Source organism: Aotus nancymaae, unplaced genomic scaffold (assembly GCF_030222135.1).
Source record: "Aotus nancymaae isolate 86718 unplaced genomic scaffold, 86718_ANA_hifiasm-v0.15.2.pri h1tg000049l, whole genome shotgun sequence".
NCBI classification, from domain to species: domain Eukaryota; kingdom Metazoa; phylum Chordata; class Mammalia; order Primates; family Aotidae; genus Aotus; species Aotus nancymaae.
Genome location: NW_026988463.1, coordinates 1284708 through 1300511, shown reverse-complemented (window position 1 = coordinate 1300511; position 15804 = coordinate 1284708). Strand labels below are relative to the sequence as shown.

General features: G+C 63.9%; 2 protein-coding genes across 2 annotated transcripts; both read left to right on the top strand.

The window, feature by feature from the left end:
- The first annotated feature begins 1178 nt into the window (after positions 1-1178).
- Positions 1179-3323, top strand: LOC105728387 (mastin-like). The gene is made up of 6 exons (XM_012468756.3): positions 1179-1220; positions 1310-1370; positions 1567-1747; positions 1949-2214; positions 2644-2807; positions 2902-3323. The coding sequence occupies exons 2-6, from the start codon at positions 1310-1312 to the stop codon at positions 3064-3066; spliced, it is 837 nt and encodes a 278-aa protein (XP_012324179.1). The 5' UTR covers positions 1179-1220; the 3' UTR covers positions 3067-3323.
- Positions 3324-6308: 2985 nt separating this feature from the next.
- Positions 6309-9770, top strand: LOC105728388 (putative serine protease 29). Its single transcript, XM_012468757.2, has 6 exons — positions 6309-6353; positions 6458-6518; positions 6681-6861; positions 6955-7220; positions 9120-9283; positions 9400-9770. The coding sequence occupies exons 1-6, from the start codon at positions 6351-6353 to the stop codon at positions 9553-9555; spliced, it is 831 nt and encodes a 276-aa protein (XP_012324180.2). The 5' UTR covers positions 6309-6350; the 3' UTR covers positions 9556-9770.
- Positions 9771-15804: the final 6034 nt, after the last annotated feature.

Sequence of the window (15804 nt, the reverse complement as noted above, 5' to 3'; positions counted from 1 at the left end):
TGAGGTTTTTGGAGTGTGGGGAGCCCCCCTGAGGGGTCTTGGCAGGGGTGGAGGCTCTCTGCTCAGGTGGTTACTGGTTTGGGTGGGGCCCAGCAGTGGCCGGGCCGGGACACTGCCCACTGGCATTCTCCGCCCTGTTCCCTTAGCTCCCAGGTGCACTGCTGATTGGGGGTGTCTTCCAGGAACAGGGAACTCCTGGGTCATGGTGACAATCTTTTTTTTTTGAGATGGAGTCTTGCTCTGTCACCCAGGCTGGAGTACACTGTTGCAATCTTGGCTCACTGCAACCTCCACGTTCAAGCAATTCTGACGCCTCAACCTCCCCAGCAACAGAGATTACAGGTGCCTGCCACCACGCCAGGCTAATTTTTGTATTTTTAGTAGAGACAGGGTTTCACCCTGTTGGCCAGGCTGGTCTCGAAATCCTGACCTCAGGTGATCCACCTGCCTCGGCCTCCCTAAGTGCTGGGATTACAGGCGTGAGCCACCGCACCCAGCTGACAGTCCCTTCTTTGCTTCCTCTCTGGCTGGGGGAGGCTGAGGTGGAGCGCCCCCTCCTCAGAGATCTCACCAGTCCTGGCGCTTGGGCTCCCAGGGCTGACTGCCGAGGAAACCAGGGAGCCTTCTTCTCCAGGGCCCACCGTTGCCCGGTGTCCCGAAAGAGGCAGGAAGAGGGTGGGAAGCCGCCGCCCCTGCCCAGTCCTGCCCCAGGCTCTCCCACCAAAGGGCCCTGTCTCCCGCTTGGCTGCCTCCGCCTCCCACCAAGCCGGGCCCTGCAGCTCTCCCAGGTGGGTTTGAGCTGCGGGCTCCGTGCCAGGCCCACAGGAGGAAGCAGCGGCCCATGCCCGGCCCCGCCTCCCGGGGAGGACCTGGACCGCGAACCCCAGAGCTGGAGCCCAGGTCGGCCCTGGCTGTGCTGGGGCGGCTCCTGCGGGGAGAGGGCTTTCCTGAGCATCGGCAGCCTGGCCCAGCCCGGGCATCTCCCACGGCGTTGGGCACGCCTCCAAACGCCCCATTCAGGGTCGACGTTGCCACCTCCACCGTGAGCCTCTCCCGGGCCTGGCGCAGATCCCAGCTGAGACCTTGATGGACTGACTCGGGAGGAGGGAAGCCCCGCCCAAGGATGCACAGGCCCCGCCCACTTCCTGGGCTGAGAGGATAAAGGGGGCTCGAGGAGGCAGAGGGCAGAGACGCCGGGAAGGCAGTGCCAGGCTCCTCAGGTCCTCCCAGCGTCCCCCGCCCACCCCAGACCCCGGGGTCCCGGTCCCAGCTCTCCTCACCCAGCCCAGTGCTCCCCCCAACCCTGCAGATGCTGTGGTTGCTGTTCCTGACCCTGCCCCGCTTGGGGGGCTCCGTGCCCACGTTCCCGGGTAAGTCTTGGCTCCATCCAATGCTCCCACTGTCCTGGGACCTGCCTCCGACCCCAGGCCTGCGCTGACTCCGGTGGGTGGGTGCTGACCAGAGCCGCCTGCTTACCCTGGGCTCTGGGAGACGGCATGGGGGATGCCATGCTGACTCCGGGCAGGGCTCCTGGGCCCCTCACAGCCCCTCTCGCCACGTCCCCAGATCCCAGATCAGGGACTGAGTGGACGCGCACCGTAGGGGGCCACAGTGCGCCTCCCGGGAAGTGGCCGTGGCAGGTCAGCGTCAGGACCTTCCACAAGGAGCGGGACCAGTGGGAGCACAGCTGCGGGGGCTCCCTCATCCACCCCCAGTGGGTGCTGACTGCGGCCCACTGCACAGCACTGTGAGTGCTCACCGGGAGACCCGTGCTGGGAGATGTGGGCGGGAGGAAGCCGAGGGGGAGAGCCGTGTACCGTGGCGGGCGGTGTCCTGAGGCGGGAGGAGGCTCAGGTTCTGGGAGCTGTGGCTCCTCCTGACCCCGGGCTGAGCGTATTCCTGCTGCACTGGGGGCCCCCTGCCCTGAGAAGCAGCTGGTCTCCCCCAGGGACGCGTCGGAGCCACAGACATACAGGGTCCAAACTGGACAAGTGACGCTCTATCACCACGACCAGCTGACGAAGGTGGCCCAGATCATCCTGCACCCCAAGTTCAACCTGAGCCTGTTGGCCCGGGGGGGCGCCGATGTCGCCCTGCTGAAGCTGGAGGCCCCTGTGACGCTGTCGGAGCTCGTCCACCCGGTGTCCCTGGCCCCCGACTCACTGATGCTCCTCCCAGGGATGAAGTGCTGGGTGACTGGCTGGGGGACCCTCGGTAAGGTCAGGGGACCGGCGGGGAAGCACTGGGCAGAACTCAGGCAGGGTGCGTGGGGCCGGCAGGGGCGTGCCTGGGCCACAGGCGGGCTGCCTGCTCCAGGCCTCACCCCAAACCAGGAGGCATCTTCAGCTCTTGTTTAAACCTTGGCGACAGCTACAGGAGCCGGAGGCCATTTCTCAGTCAGCAATTGCCATTTTTTTGTTTTTTGAGATGGACTTTCGCTCTGTCGCCCAGCCTGAAGTGCAGGGGTGCGATCTCGGCTCATTCCAACCTCCACCTCCTGGTTCAAGCAATTCTCCTGCCTTGGCCTCCCGAGTAGCTGGGACTACGGGCGCTCACCACCATGCCCAGCTAATTTTTGTATTTTTAGTAGAGATGGGGTTTTGCCATGTTGGCCAGCTGTGCTCACCCAGCCCCTCCCCACAGGGCCCCTGCCCCCGGCCCACCACCTGCAGGAGGCCGAGGTCCCCATCATGAGGACCCAGGCTTGCGAGAGGGTGTATAACAAAGGACCCTCTGCCCACGGCCAGGAAACCGTCATCAAGGCTGACATGCTGTGTGCAGGGAGGAAGGGGCAGGGCTCCTGCCAGGTGAGACCCCAGCCCTGCCCTCTGCCCTCAGTGTTGGGTGTGGGAGCGGCTTCACCGTGGGGCTGTCGTCCCCTGACTGTGTCCTCCCCTACAGGGCGATGCTGGGGGCCCCCTGGTCTGTTACTGGCTGGACACCTGGCTCCAGGTCGGCGTGCTAAGCTGGGGCATGGCCTCTAGGCACAGGGACTACCCTGATGTCTACGCCCGGGCGATGACCTATTCATCCTGGGTCCGCCAGCACGTCCCACTGGAGCTTTGAGGAGCCTCTGCGAACCCGGGAGCCGACCTGCCCTCCTGGCCTCCCACTGCATTCCTCCTCTCGCCTCCAGGCCCTGTTCCTGCCTGCCCCACCTGTCCCCAAAGCAGCCTGTCCTTCCCTGACCTAGGGGTGAGGATGCGGCAGCAGTGGGGGCTCAGAAGCTGGTGTCCCGGGGATGTGGGCGGGTTGGGGAGGACGCGCCCAGGGACCTTGCCTTCTGCCTGGGTCTGCCATGCTATTAAACCGTGTGAACAGCAGCCTCCGAGTCTCTGATTCTCTGATGTGTCCTGGGCTGTGGTGAGGGCTCAGGGCCAGCCTGGAGTGACTGCACCTTCAGGCCGGGTTGGGGGCCTGCGGGAGGGCATGTGGTGACTGCCTCATTCTGGGAGGCTCGGCCTCCCTCCCCGGCTTCCCACAGCCCAAGGATGAGATAGCTGCCCTGTCCCCAACAGCCATCGCTGGCTGGCGGAGTTTCCCTCCCTTCCCTCACTCCCCCCGATCTGTGACACGAAACCCAGCCTTGCTGCACCCCAGTTCCGACACCGAGCCACACTGCGAGGCCTGAGGCTGCTCCCTCAGCCGGGTCTCCTCCTTGGGGCTCCCGGAGTCTCAGGGTCTGCTGAGGACACAGCCTCCCTGAACTGTGGGTCTCCGTGGAGCTGGCTGCTCTGGAATTTGGGAGACCCCAGCTCTGCCCCTGAGCAGCTGCTCCTCCACGCTCCTCTCCAGGCAGAGGAACCGCCGTGGCATGGGTCCCCACGGCTGCCCCTAAGACCCAAAACGGGACACAATGGCCCTGTCATGGCCACGGCCTGGGCACCACAAGGCCCTGTGGTCCCAAAGCCCCTGCCTGCCGAGCTCTGGCCACTCCCACTCAGGGAATAACACTCTCCGCCCCTAGCGGCCCCCACTTTCAGAGAGATGGGAGCACCCCTCCTCGTGGGTTTCCTGGAGCCGCAGGGAGGCCCCTGCCACCTCCCTGCTGAGCCCTTCTGCTCCCCGAGCCCCTCCAAAGTGGGAGACCCCCCCAGGGTCTCCACAATATGGGCCTGAGGACAGCTTCCTCGGGGGTCTCTGCATCCCCTCCTGGCCCCACTAGGATTCTGGATTCTTCCCAGAGCCCAGGTTTCCTGGGACACCGGGGTTGCGGGGGGGGGGAGGCGCCTGCATGGGCCACAGGGCCCTTGACCCAGGGTGGACCTGGGTGTCCCCAGAATGGGCATCAGATTGGGTATCTGTTATCAGGGGCCTGGGGGAAAACGGCTGAGAAAGGTCAGTGAAGAAACGCCCTTCTCTGTAGCTCTGGGTGGCTGCGTCCTCGTCACCTCTCCCGTCACCCCAGGCTGGGGCAGGACGCCCTGGCCCTGAGTTGGACGGGGCAGGGGATGTGGAGACTGGCTGCCTGCACCTCTGCGCCTCAGCGGGAGGGTCCCCCTGGGTGCCTGACACTCTCAGGCCCAGCCACCCTGTAGCTTTGAGGATCAGATGGGATCGTCCGTCTGTCCGCCAGACAGTCAAGGGGCCAGGAGACTCACTCACCTCCTCACCTCTGCCAGAAAATTGTGGCTTTTAGTGCCAACTGCCCCACCTCAAACATATGCACCCCCAGCTTGGTGTGCGGTGGGGGTGGGGGTCGCGCGGAGATCGGGGCCTTAAGACTGAAGAAAGGGATTCCGGAAGATTTTTGGGGCAAGTGGGGGCCGAGGCGGGAGAGGGAGGGAGGGAGGGAGGGGGAAGTAGGGACCGTGGGCCTCAGGGAGCATGGGGGTCAGGCTCCCTACACTCTGGGCAGGATGTGAGCCCCCGAACCCCCTTTCATGAGCTCTCGCTGGGGTCCCAGCACCTGCTGGTGGAGGGAAGGGGGAAGTAGGGACCGTGGGCCTCAGGGAGCCTGGGGGTCAGGCTCCCTACACTCTGGGCAGGATGTGAGCCCCCGAACCCCCTTTCATGAGCTCTCGCTGGGGTCCCAGCACCTGCTGGTGGAGGGAGGGGGAAGTAGGGACCGTGGGCCTCAGGGAGCCTGGGGGTCAGGCTCCCTACACTCTGGGCAGGATGTGAGCCCCCGAACCCCCTTTCATGAGCTCTCGCTGGGGTCCCAGCACCCGCTGGTGGAGGGAGGGGCTGCAGCCGCCAGGCCTTTCTCACGGTGCCTGTGGCCTCTTGTGCAGCTACCCAGAGGAGGAGCAGCCCTCACCGGGGCCGGGGCAGAAGCCGGGCTGCAGGACGTGGGGGGCCCTGAGTCCTCAACACCAGACAGCTGCGTCCAGCTCTCCCCACCCACTCCTTCTTCCACATCTGCCCTCTGTCCCTCCCCTGCCTGCCTTTCCCCTGCCTCTGTCCCGAAGCCCTGTGCTCCCTGGGAGGACCACGGCTCTGGTGCCACCACACCTCCGAAGCTCTTGCCCAAAGCCCAGGGTGCAGCCGGCGCAAGTCCAGGATGGCGTTTCTGCCCCCAGCCCCTCCGGTCACCACTGCACAGGTCTCTCTCCTGCCTCTGGGTCATAGTGCGCCCGTGGTCCCAGCTCCCTGGGAGGGCTGAGTGGGGAATGGCTTGAGCCCAAGCCGTGGAGGCTGCAGTGAGCCACGGCTCTCCAGCCTGGGCGACACAGCCACAGCCTCCCTCAACTGTGTCTGGAAGGTCTCTCTGAGGAAGGAGGACCTCATCCCGACAACACCCACCATGGAGGCGTCTCCACGTGCAGACTCCAGGCTGAGCTGGCTGGAGGGCATCTGCAGAGTGGGCTTTGCCAGTCGTGGTGGGCACTGCCATGGTGGGTACCTCCCTCGGACGATCTGCTGGGCCTGCGGTCTGTCCTGGGAGACAGCTGCACCTCCACATGGGGCCACCCATCGCCTTCATGGCCGTCACCTTCGTGCTGCCGTGCACGGACTGCCAGAAACCGTCCCGGGGACCCCATGGTGGGACGCAGAGGCTTGCTGCTGCCTCGGGCTCCCTCCTGCATCCCACATCTGAGTTTTTCCTAATGGCCCTGCCCTCCAAAGCAGATGCTGTGACCTCCTCCAGGAGGAGCAGGCAGACTCGAGGGCCCCAGCACCGCCCGACGCTCCCTGCCCTCACCCGCCCCTCTCACCCCTGTCCCGCCAGCCCAGGCTGTGGGGTGGGTGGAGACGTGCAGTGTGGGTGGGACAGAAGAGTGGAGGATGGGTGAAGAGACGCCTCCTGGACCTGGGCCACCACAGGGCCCCACCTCCTGCTGCCCTCCGCCTCTGGGCGAGGATAAAGAAGCTCCGAGGGGCCGGGGAGAGAGCTGAGGAGTCCTGGCATGGTAAGGGTGTCGTCCCCTCCCTGACGCCTGCAGGCGGCTCCCCGACCCCACCCCTGACCCCGGGTCTGAGCCCCCAGCCCACACTCCACGCTGTCTCCCCGCAGATGCTGCTGCTGCTGTTCCTGGCCGTCTTCCCCCTGGGGAGCTGTAGCTCCGGGAGCCCAGGTGAGTCCCGGCCCACACAGCCCTCCCTTCCCAGAGGCTCCGCCAGCCCTGACCCAGGATCCAGGGGATGTGTGTACAGTCCGGCTCCGGCCCGAGGGTGGGCACGGGCTGAGGCTCGGGTGTCTGAGTCCGGGCTCCCTGACCTCCTTCTGTTGCTCGCAGCGCCGGTCCCTGAGAATGACCTGGTGGGCATCGTGGGGGGCCACAACGCCCCCCAGGGGAAGTGGCCGTGGCAGGTCAGCCTGAGGATCTACAGCTACCGCTGGGCGTCCTGGGTGCACATCTGTGGGGGCTCCCTCATCCATCCCCGGTGGGTGCTGACCGCCGCCCACTGCATCTTCCGGTGAGTCCCGGGCGGGGACCCCAGTGAGGGGAGGGTGGGAGTGGGGCAGACCCAGGCCAGGCCCCCTGAGAAGCCCGGGTCCGTCCTCCCCAGGAGGGACACTGACCCGTCCACCTACCGGATCCACGCCGGGGACGTGTATCTCTACGGGGGCCGGGAGCTGCTGAATGTCAGCCGGGTCATCGTCCACCCCGACTTCTCCGTCTTCTTCCTGGGGGGAGACATCGCCCTGCTGAAGCTGGCCACCAGCGTGAGAACAACAAAAACCCTCGCGCCGGTCGCCCTGCCGTCAACGTCCCTGGAACTCTCTGAAAGTGACAACTGCTGGACCACAGGCTGGGGAATGGTCGGCTTGTTCGGTGAGAGCCAGAGGGACGCGGGGCGGCACTCGAGGGGGTCCCGGCAAGGCTCACGAAAGACAAGCCCTTGGTTTGCACCCTTCTGGGTTTCTCTTGCTAGGGCTGGGGTGCAGGGTTCAGGTGAGCTGGCCTAGGGATAGCAGCTCATGAAATACAGGTGGGAGAATAGAGCATCAGCCTTTGAGGAGGGTGGGAGGAGGCGCCGACTCTGTGCTGCGTGTGTGTACACACGTGTTTTATGCACAGTCTCGTTGCGAGGCATTTTTCTTCATTTTGTGGCAAACGGAATGGGCTCACAGAGAACAGGAACTGACCCATCTGTCCCTCCCTCCACTGACGGCTTCAGCGACCCTGAGGCTTTCTTCCTCACCTGCTCCCAGCCTTCATTTTTCTTTCATTTTTTTTTTTTTTTTTTTTTGAGAAGGCATGACACAGTCAGGCTAGGTGGCTCACGCCTGTAAACCCAGCACTTTGGGAGGCTGAGGCGGGCGGATTACAAGGTCAGGAGTTTAAGACCAGCCTGACCAGCATGGCGAAACCCCGTCTCTACTAAAAACACACAAAAAAATTAGCTGGGTGTGGTGACATGCGCCTGTAATCCCAGCTACTCAGGAAGCTGAGGCAGGAGAATCGCTTGAACCCAGGAGGCGAAGGTTGCAGTGAGCCCAGATCATGCCACTGTACTGAAGCCTGGGTGACAGAGTGAGACTTCATCTCAAAAAAAAAAAAAGAGAGAGAGAGATGGCATTTCGCTCTTGTTGCCCAGGCTGGAATGCAGTGGTGCGATCTCGGCTCACCACAACCTCCACCTCCCCGGTTCAAGCGAGCATCCTGCCTAAGTCTCCCGAGTAGCTGGGATTACAGCCGTGCACCACCATGCCTGCATAATTTTGTATTTTTAGTAGAGACGGGATTTCTCCATGTTGGTCAGGCTGGTCTTGAACTCCAGACCTCAAGTGACCCTCCTGCCTTGGCCTCCCAAAGTGCTGGAACTACAGGCATGAGTCACCGTGCACGGCCTGTTCTTTGAAAGGCAATGCCCAGTGTTGCTATAGAGAGTGTACGCCCCGCCTCCCTCTTCTAGAGTATGTGTCTGGTCCTGTCTCCCTTCTCTCCTAATTTAAAAGCTATTGGTGGACGAGGTGGTGGGGTTGGTAGTGGAGTGAGCGCCGTGGTTCATGCTTGTAATCTCAGCACTCTGAGAGGCTGAGGTAGGAGGATCACTTGAGCCCAGGGGTTCAAGGCCAGCTTGGACAGCACAGGGAGACCTCATCTCTACAAAAAACTTTAAAAAGTACATATTGGCCAGGCGCAGTGGCTCATGATTGTAATCCAAGCACTTGGGGAGGCTGAGGCGGGCGGATCATTTGCGGTCAGGAGTTCAAGACCAGCCTGGCCAACATGGTGAGACTCCGTGTCTCCCAAAAACACAAACATTAGCCGGGCATGGTGGTGTGCGCCTGTAATCCCAGCTACTTGGGAGGCTGAGGCAGGAGAATGAGTTGAGCACGGGAGGCGGAGTTGCAGTGAGCAGAGACTGAGCCATTGCACTCCAGCCTGGTGACAGAGAGATCCCATCTCAAAAATCAGCTGGGCATGGTGGTGCGCGGCTGAGGTCCCGGTGACTTGAGAGGCTGAGGCTAGAGGATGGCTTGAGCGTCGCTTGAGCCTGGGAGGCCGAGGCCGCAGCGAGCCGTGGTTGTGCCGCCGCTCTCCAGCCAGGCATCTCCATTTTGGGATTTTGCAGCGTTACACATGGAGCCCCTTTGACTCCGCCTTAGGCCGTGTAGGCTGAGCGTCCCAGGTCCTGAGCTGAGGCTGGGGGCAGGGAGGGGTTCTGCGTGGTGCCGGCTGGGGGACCCCCTGAGCCGCCCGCAGCAGCGAGGCCTGTCTCCACAGATATGCTGCCGCCTCCTTACCGCCTGCAGCAGGCGAAGATCCCCACGCTCAGCAACGCAGACTGCGAGCAGCAGATACACGACGCTTTTCCCGGCGCCGGGGACAGAAAGTTCATCCAGGACGACATGATCTGTGCCGGCCGTCCGGGCCGCCGCACTTGGAAGGTGAGACCCGGCGCCCCTCTCCTGCCATCTCTTTTCCCACCCGCAGCCCCGAGGCTGGACTGGGATGTGCTGGTCCTGGGTGTCTCCGGTCAAGCTGGGCATTCCCTGCTCCACAGGGCGACTCAGGCGGCCCCCTGGTCTGCAAGAAGGGAGGCACCTGGCTCCAGGCGGGAGTGGTGAGCTGGGGATTTTTCAGCGATCAGCCCAGCATTGGCGTCTACACAAGAGTCCAGACCTACGTGCCCTGGATCCTGCAGCAAATGCGCCTCTGAGCCCCCGGCCCCGCCCAGCTCCCCAAGGATCCAGCTCCTTCCTCCTCCAGGCCCCTCCACTCCCGTGGTCCTCAGTCCCTTCCGCCTTTTCAGACCCATCACCTTCCTCCCTCGGCCTGGGAGGAGGAGGCGTGGGAGGGGCTTTGAATGCGGTGGGGTTGGGAATGGAAGCCCCAGAGGCAGTTTGCAGTGTTGTCTCATTAAACCTTTAGCAAAGGAAACCAGAAAGTGGCCAGTGTTCTTGAGTGTGGGTGTGGCTGGTGGGGCAGTGACTGGGGGCTTCCTGAGCGGGGTGCATCTGCTCCGGATGATCGGGCTGTAGAAATGGCCGCTCCAGGCCGGGCACGGTGGCTCACACCTGTAATCCCAGCACTTTGGGAGGCCGAGGCGGGCAGATCACCAGGTCAGGAGACGGAGACCATCCTGGCCAACATGGTGAAACCCCGTCTCTACTGAAAATACAAAAAAATTAGCTGGGCGTGGTGGCGCGTGCCTGTAATCCCAGCTACTCAGGAGGCTGAGGCAGGAGAATCACTCGAACCAGGGAGTCGGAGGTTGCATTGAGCTGAGAATTCACCACTAATCCATCCATCCATCTATCCATCCACCCACCCACGAATCTATCCACTCTTCCATCCGTTCTTTTTTCCACCCGCCCACCCTCCCTCCCTCGCTCCCGCTAGGTCTGTGCCATCATTGCAGAGGTTTGGGGTACCTGGTCTGGGGCAGACTCCCTTCCCTCGGATAAGCTGCGGATAAAGCAAAGTCCACCCTTGTCCCCACCCCGGGTTGCCCACCCCAGACCTGCTGTGGGCCCTGTGGCTGCCTTGATGCTTCCTGGCATGCCTTCCTGGTCCCTTGGGCATTTTTTTTCAGTGGGGCAGTGCTTCTGGAAGTTCCTTCTCAGTCCTTTCGCGTTCACGTGCTTCTGAATGGGCACCTCCTCCAGCCCCGAGAGGACTACCCAGTGCCCAGGGCCTCTCCAGGGCACAGCACGGGAGGCTTCGGGGAAACCCGTGCATGGTGTAGATCCTGAGTGGCCGGGCCACTGTTTGGCCAGGGGCACTAGAGCATTTGGCACTGAGACCTCCCACATGGCTGCCCTGTGCCCGCCTCGAAGAAGCTCTGGGACCAGCACTGGGCCAGGGAGGCTGCTGGGTTGTGGCAGGACACCAGGCGCCCTGACCTGAGATGGAGAAATCTCCATTCTCCTCCCTCTTGCACCCCTCAGCCCCAAGGTGGGGGTCAGGGGAGGCTGAGAAGGCTCCCAAACACCGGAGGGCTGGCCACACTCTCTTGCTGGAGAAAGGGGCTTCGTGGAGCAGCTGGCACTGGCAGCGGTGTCCGGGTCTGGTCCCGTCTGGCGTCACACTGAGTGAGGCAGCAGGAATCTTCTTTCTCTTAGCAGGTCTCTCCCACCCCACCTGGGGAGAACTACACAGAGCAAGGGCCGGGAGCCTGGGCTTCCTGATACAGAGGAGGGCCCCTGTACTGAGACAGTGGGGTGCGGGGGCAGCTCAGGGATGGACCAGAGCCTCTGGTGAGGGCCCCCGTGGGGCCGTGCCTGAGGCAGGATGCAGTTTGCGCAAGGGCACAAGGCCCACGCCCTGCAGGTCCCTTCTGCAACATCGAAGGTGGAGCCAGACCCAGGCGGGTGCCGGGGTGGGCGCTGTGGCAGCGGGCACTGTGCCAATGTCCACCAGCTCCCCACAGAATGCTCCAGAGGTCCAAAGACCTGGGCCAGGACAGGAGTGGCTCTCAAGACCCTTCACCCACATCACCTGCCACACAATGGCCGTCCCCAGCACCCTCACCCATGTCACCCGCCACACGACGGCAGTCCCCAACACCCTCACCCATGTCACCTGCCACACGACGGCAGTCCCCAACACCCTCACCCACGTCACCTGCCACACGAGGGCCGTCCCCAGCACCCTCACCCACGTCACTTTCCACATGACGGCCGTCCCCAGCACCCTCACCCACGTCACCTGCCACACGACGGCCGTCCCCAGCACCCTCACCCACATCACTTTCCACATGACGGCCGTCCCCAGCACCCTCATCCACCTCACCTGCCACACGATGTCGTCCCCAGCACCCTCATCCATGTCACCTGCCACACGATGCCGTCCCCAGCACCCTCACCATGTCACCTGCCACATGACGGCCATCCCCAGCACCCTCACAATGTCACCTGCTACACGACGGCCGACCCAGCACTCTCATCCACATCACCTGCCACACGATGCCATCCCCAGGACCCTCACCCACGTCACCTGCCACACGACGGCCGTCCCCAGCACCCTCACCCACGTCACCTGCCACATGATGCCATTTCTAGGACCCTCACCCACGTCACCTGCCACACGATGCCATACCCAGCACCCTCATCCACCTCACCTGCCACACGATGCCGTCCCCAGCACCCTCACCACGTCACCTGCCACATGATGGCCATCCCCAGCACCCTCACAATGTCACCTGCTACACGACGGCTGACCCAGCACTCTCATCCACATCACCTGCCACACGATGCCATCCCCAGCACCCTCACCCACGTCACCTGCCACACGACGGCCGTCCCCAGCACCCTCACCCATGTCACCTGCCACATGATGCCATTTCTAGCACCCTCACCCACGTTACCTGCCACGCGACGGCCGTCACCAGCACCCTCACCCATGTCACCTGCCACAAGATGCCATCCCCAGCACCCTCATCCACATCACCTGCCACACGATACCGTCCCCAGCACCCTCACCCACGTCACCTGCCACATGACGGCCGTCCCCAGCACCCTCACCCACGTCACCTGCCAAACGATGACATCCCCAGCACCCTCATCCACGTCACCTGCCACACGATGCCATCCCCAGCACCCTCATCCACGTCACCTGCCACACGATGCCATCCCCAGCACCCTCACCCACGTCACCTGCCACACGACGGCCGTCCCCAGCACCCTCACCCACGTCACCTGCCACATGACGGCTGTCCCCAGCTCCCTCACCCACATCACCTGCCACATGATGCCATTCCTAGCACCCTCACCCACGTCACCTGCCACACGATGCCATCCCCAGCACCCTCATCCACATCACCTGCCACATGACGGCCATCCCCAGCACCCTCACCCACATCACCTGCCACACGACGGCCGTCCCCAGCACCCTCACCATGTCACCTGCCACATGACGGCCGTCCCCAGCACCCTCACCCATGTCACCTGCCACACGATGGCCGTCGCCAGCACCCTCACCATGTCACCTGCCACATGACGGCCATCTCCAGCACCCTCACCCACGTCACCTGCCACACGACGGCCGTCCCCAGCACCCTCACCCACGTCACCTGCCACACGATGCCATCCCCAGCACCCTCATCCACGTCACCTGCCAAACGATGCCATTCCCAGCACCCTCATCCACGTCACCTGCCACACGATGCCATCCCCAGCACCCTCACCCATGTCACCTGCCACACGACGGCCATCCCGAGCACCCTCACCCATGTCACCTGCCACACGACAGCCATCCCCAGCACCCTCACCATGTCACCTGCTACACGACGCCCGTCCCCAGCACCCTCACCATGTCACCTGCCACACGATGCCATCCCCAGGACCCTCACCCACGTCACCTGCCACACGACGGCTGTCCCCAGCACCCTCACCCACGTCACCTGCCACACGATGCCATCCCCAGCACCCTCATCCACGTCACCTGCCACACGATGCCATCCCCAGCACCCTCACCCATGTCACCTGCCACATGACGGCCGTCCCCAGCACCTTCACCATGTCACCTGCCACATGACGGCCATCCCGAGCACCCTCACCCATGCCACCTGCCACATGACAGCCATCCCCAGCACCCTCACCATGTCACCTGCTACACGACGCCCGTCCCCAGCACCCTCACCATGTCACCTGCCACATGACAGCCGTGTCCAGCACCCTCACCATGTCACCTGCCACATGACGGCCGTCTCCAGCACCCTCACCCACGTCACCTGCCACATGATGCCATCCCCAGCACCCTCACCATGTCACCTGCCACACGACGGCCGTCCCCAGCACCCTCACCCACGTCACCTGCCACACGACGGCCGTCCCCAGCACCCTCATCCACGTCACCCGCCACACGACGGCCGTCCCCAGCATCCTCACCCACGTCACCTGCCACACGACGGCCGTCCCCAGCGCCCTCACCCATGTCACCTGCCACACGACGGCCGTCCCCAGCACCCTCACCCACGTCACCTGCCACACGATGCCATCCCCAGCACCCTCATCCATGTCACCTGCCACACGATGCCATTCCCAGCACCCTCATCCACGTCACCTGCCACACGACGCCATCCCCAGCACCCTCACCCACGTCACCTGCCACACGACGGCCGTCCCCAGCACCCTCACCCACGTCACCTGCCACACGACGGCCGTCCCCAGCACCCTCACCCACGTCACCTGCCACACGACGGCCGTCCCCAGCACCCTCACCCACGTCACCTGCCACACGACGGCCGTCCCCAGCACCCTCATCCACGTCACCTGTCACACGACAGCCATCCCCAGCACCCTCATCCACGTCACCTGCCACACGATGCCATCCCCAGCACCCTCATCCACATCACCTACCACACGACGGCCGTCCCCAGCACCCTCACCCACGTCACCTGCCACACGATGCCATCCCCAGCACCCTCATCCACGTCACCTGCCACACGATGCCATCCCCAGCACCCTCACCCATGTCACCTGCCACACGACGGCCGTCCCCAGCACCCTCACCATGTCACCTGCCACATGACGGCCATCCCGAGCACCCTCACCCATGTCACCTGCCACACGACAGCCATCTCCAGCACCCTCACCATGTCACCTGCTACACGACGCCCGTCCCCAGCACCCTCACCATGTCACCTGCCACACGATGCCATCCCCAGCACCCTCACCCACGTCACCTGCCACACGACGGCCGTCCCCAGCACCCTCACCCACGTCACCTGCCACACGATGCCATCCCCAGCACCCTCATCCACGTCACCTGCCACACGATGCCATCCCCAGCACCCTCACCCATGTCACCTGCCACATGACGGCCATCCCGAGCACCCTCACCCATGCCACCTGCCACATGACAGCCATCCCCAGCACCCTCACCATGTCACCTGCTACACGACGCCCGTCCCCAGCACCCTCACCATGTCACCTGCCACATGACAGCCGTGTCCAGCACCCTCACCATGTCACCTGCCACATGACGGCCGTCTCCAGCACCCTCACCCACGTCAACTGCCACATGATGCCATCCCCAGCACCCTCACCATGTCACCTGCCACACGACGGCCGTCCCCAGCACCCTCACCCACGTCACCTGCCACACGACGGCCGTCCCCAGCACCCTCATCCACGTCACCCGCCACACGACGGCCGTCCCCAGCATCCTCACCCACGTCACCTGCCACACGACGGCCGTCCCCAGCGCCCTCACCCATGTCACCTGCCACACGACGGCCGTCCCCAGCACCCTCACCCACGTCACCTGCCACACGATGCCATCCCCAGCACCCTCATCCACGTCACCTGCCACACGATGCCATTCCCAGCACCCTCATCCACGTCACCTGCCACACGATGCCATCCCCAGCACCCTCACCCACGTCACCTGCCACACGACGGCCGTCCCCAGCACCCTCACCCACGTCACCTGCCACACGACGGCCGTCCCCAGCACCCTCACCCACGTCACCTGCCACACGACGGCCGTCCCCAGCACCCTCACCCACGTCACCTGCCACACGACGGCAGTCCCCAGCACCCTCACCCACGTCACCTGCCACACGACGGCCGTCCCCAGCACCCTCATCCACGTCACCTGCCACACGACGGCCATCCCCAGCACCGTCATCCACGTCACCTGCCACACGATGCCATCCCCAGCACCCTCATCCACATCACCTGCCACACGACGGCCGTCCCCAGCACCCTCACCCACGTCACCTGCCACACGATGCCCGTCCCCAGCACCCTCATCCACGTCACCTGCCACACGACGGCCGTCCCCAGAACCCTCTCCCACGTCACCTGCCACATGACGGCCATCCCCAGCACCCTCATCCACGTCACCTGCCACACGACGGCCGTCCCCAGCACCCTCACCCACGTCACCTGCCACATGATGCCATTTCTAGCACCCTCACCCACGTCACCTGCCACATGATGCCATCCCCAGCACCCTCATC

Coding starts and splice junctions, on each gene's coding strand:
- LOC105728388 (XM_012468757.2), top strand. Junction 7,221..9,119: donor GGGAATGGTCGGCTTGTTCG/GTGAGAGCCAGA, acceptor CTGTCTCCACAG/ATATGCTGCCGCCTCCTTAC. Junction 9,284..9,399: donor CGGGCCGCCGCACTTGGAAG/GTGAGACCCGGC, acceptor CCTGCTCCACAG/GGCGACTCAGGCGGCCCCCT.
- LOC105728387 (XM_012468756.3), top strand. CDS start 1,310: ATGCTGTGGTTGCTGTTCCTGACCCTGCCCCGCTTGGGGGGCTCCGTG. Junction 1,748..1,948: donor GCGGCCCACTGCACAGCACT/GTGAGTGCTCAC, acceptor GGTCTCCCCCAG/GGACGCGTCGGAGCCACAGA. Junction 2,215..2,643: donor GACTGGCTGGGGGACCCTCG/GTAAGGTCAGGG, acceptor CCCTCCCCACAG/GGCCCCTGCCCCCGGCCCAC.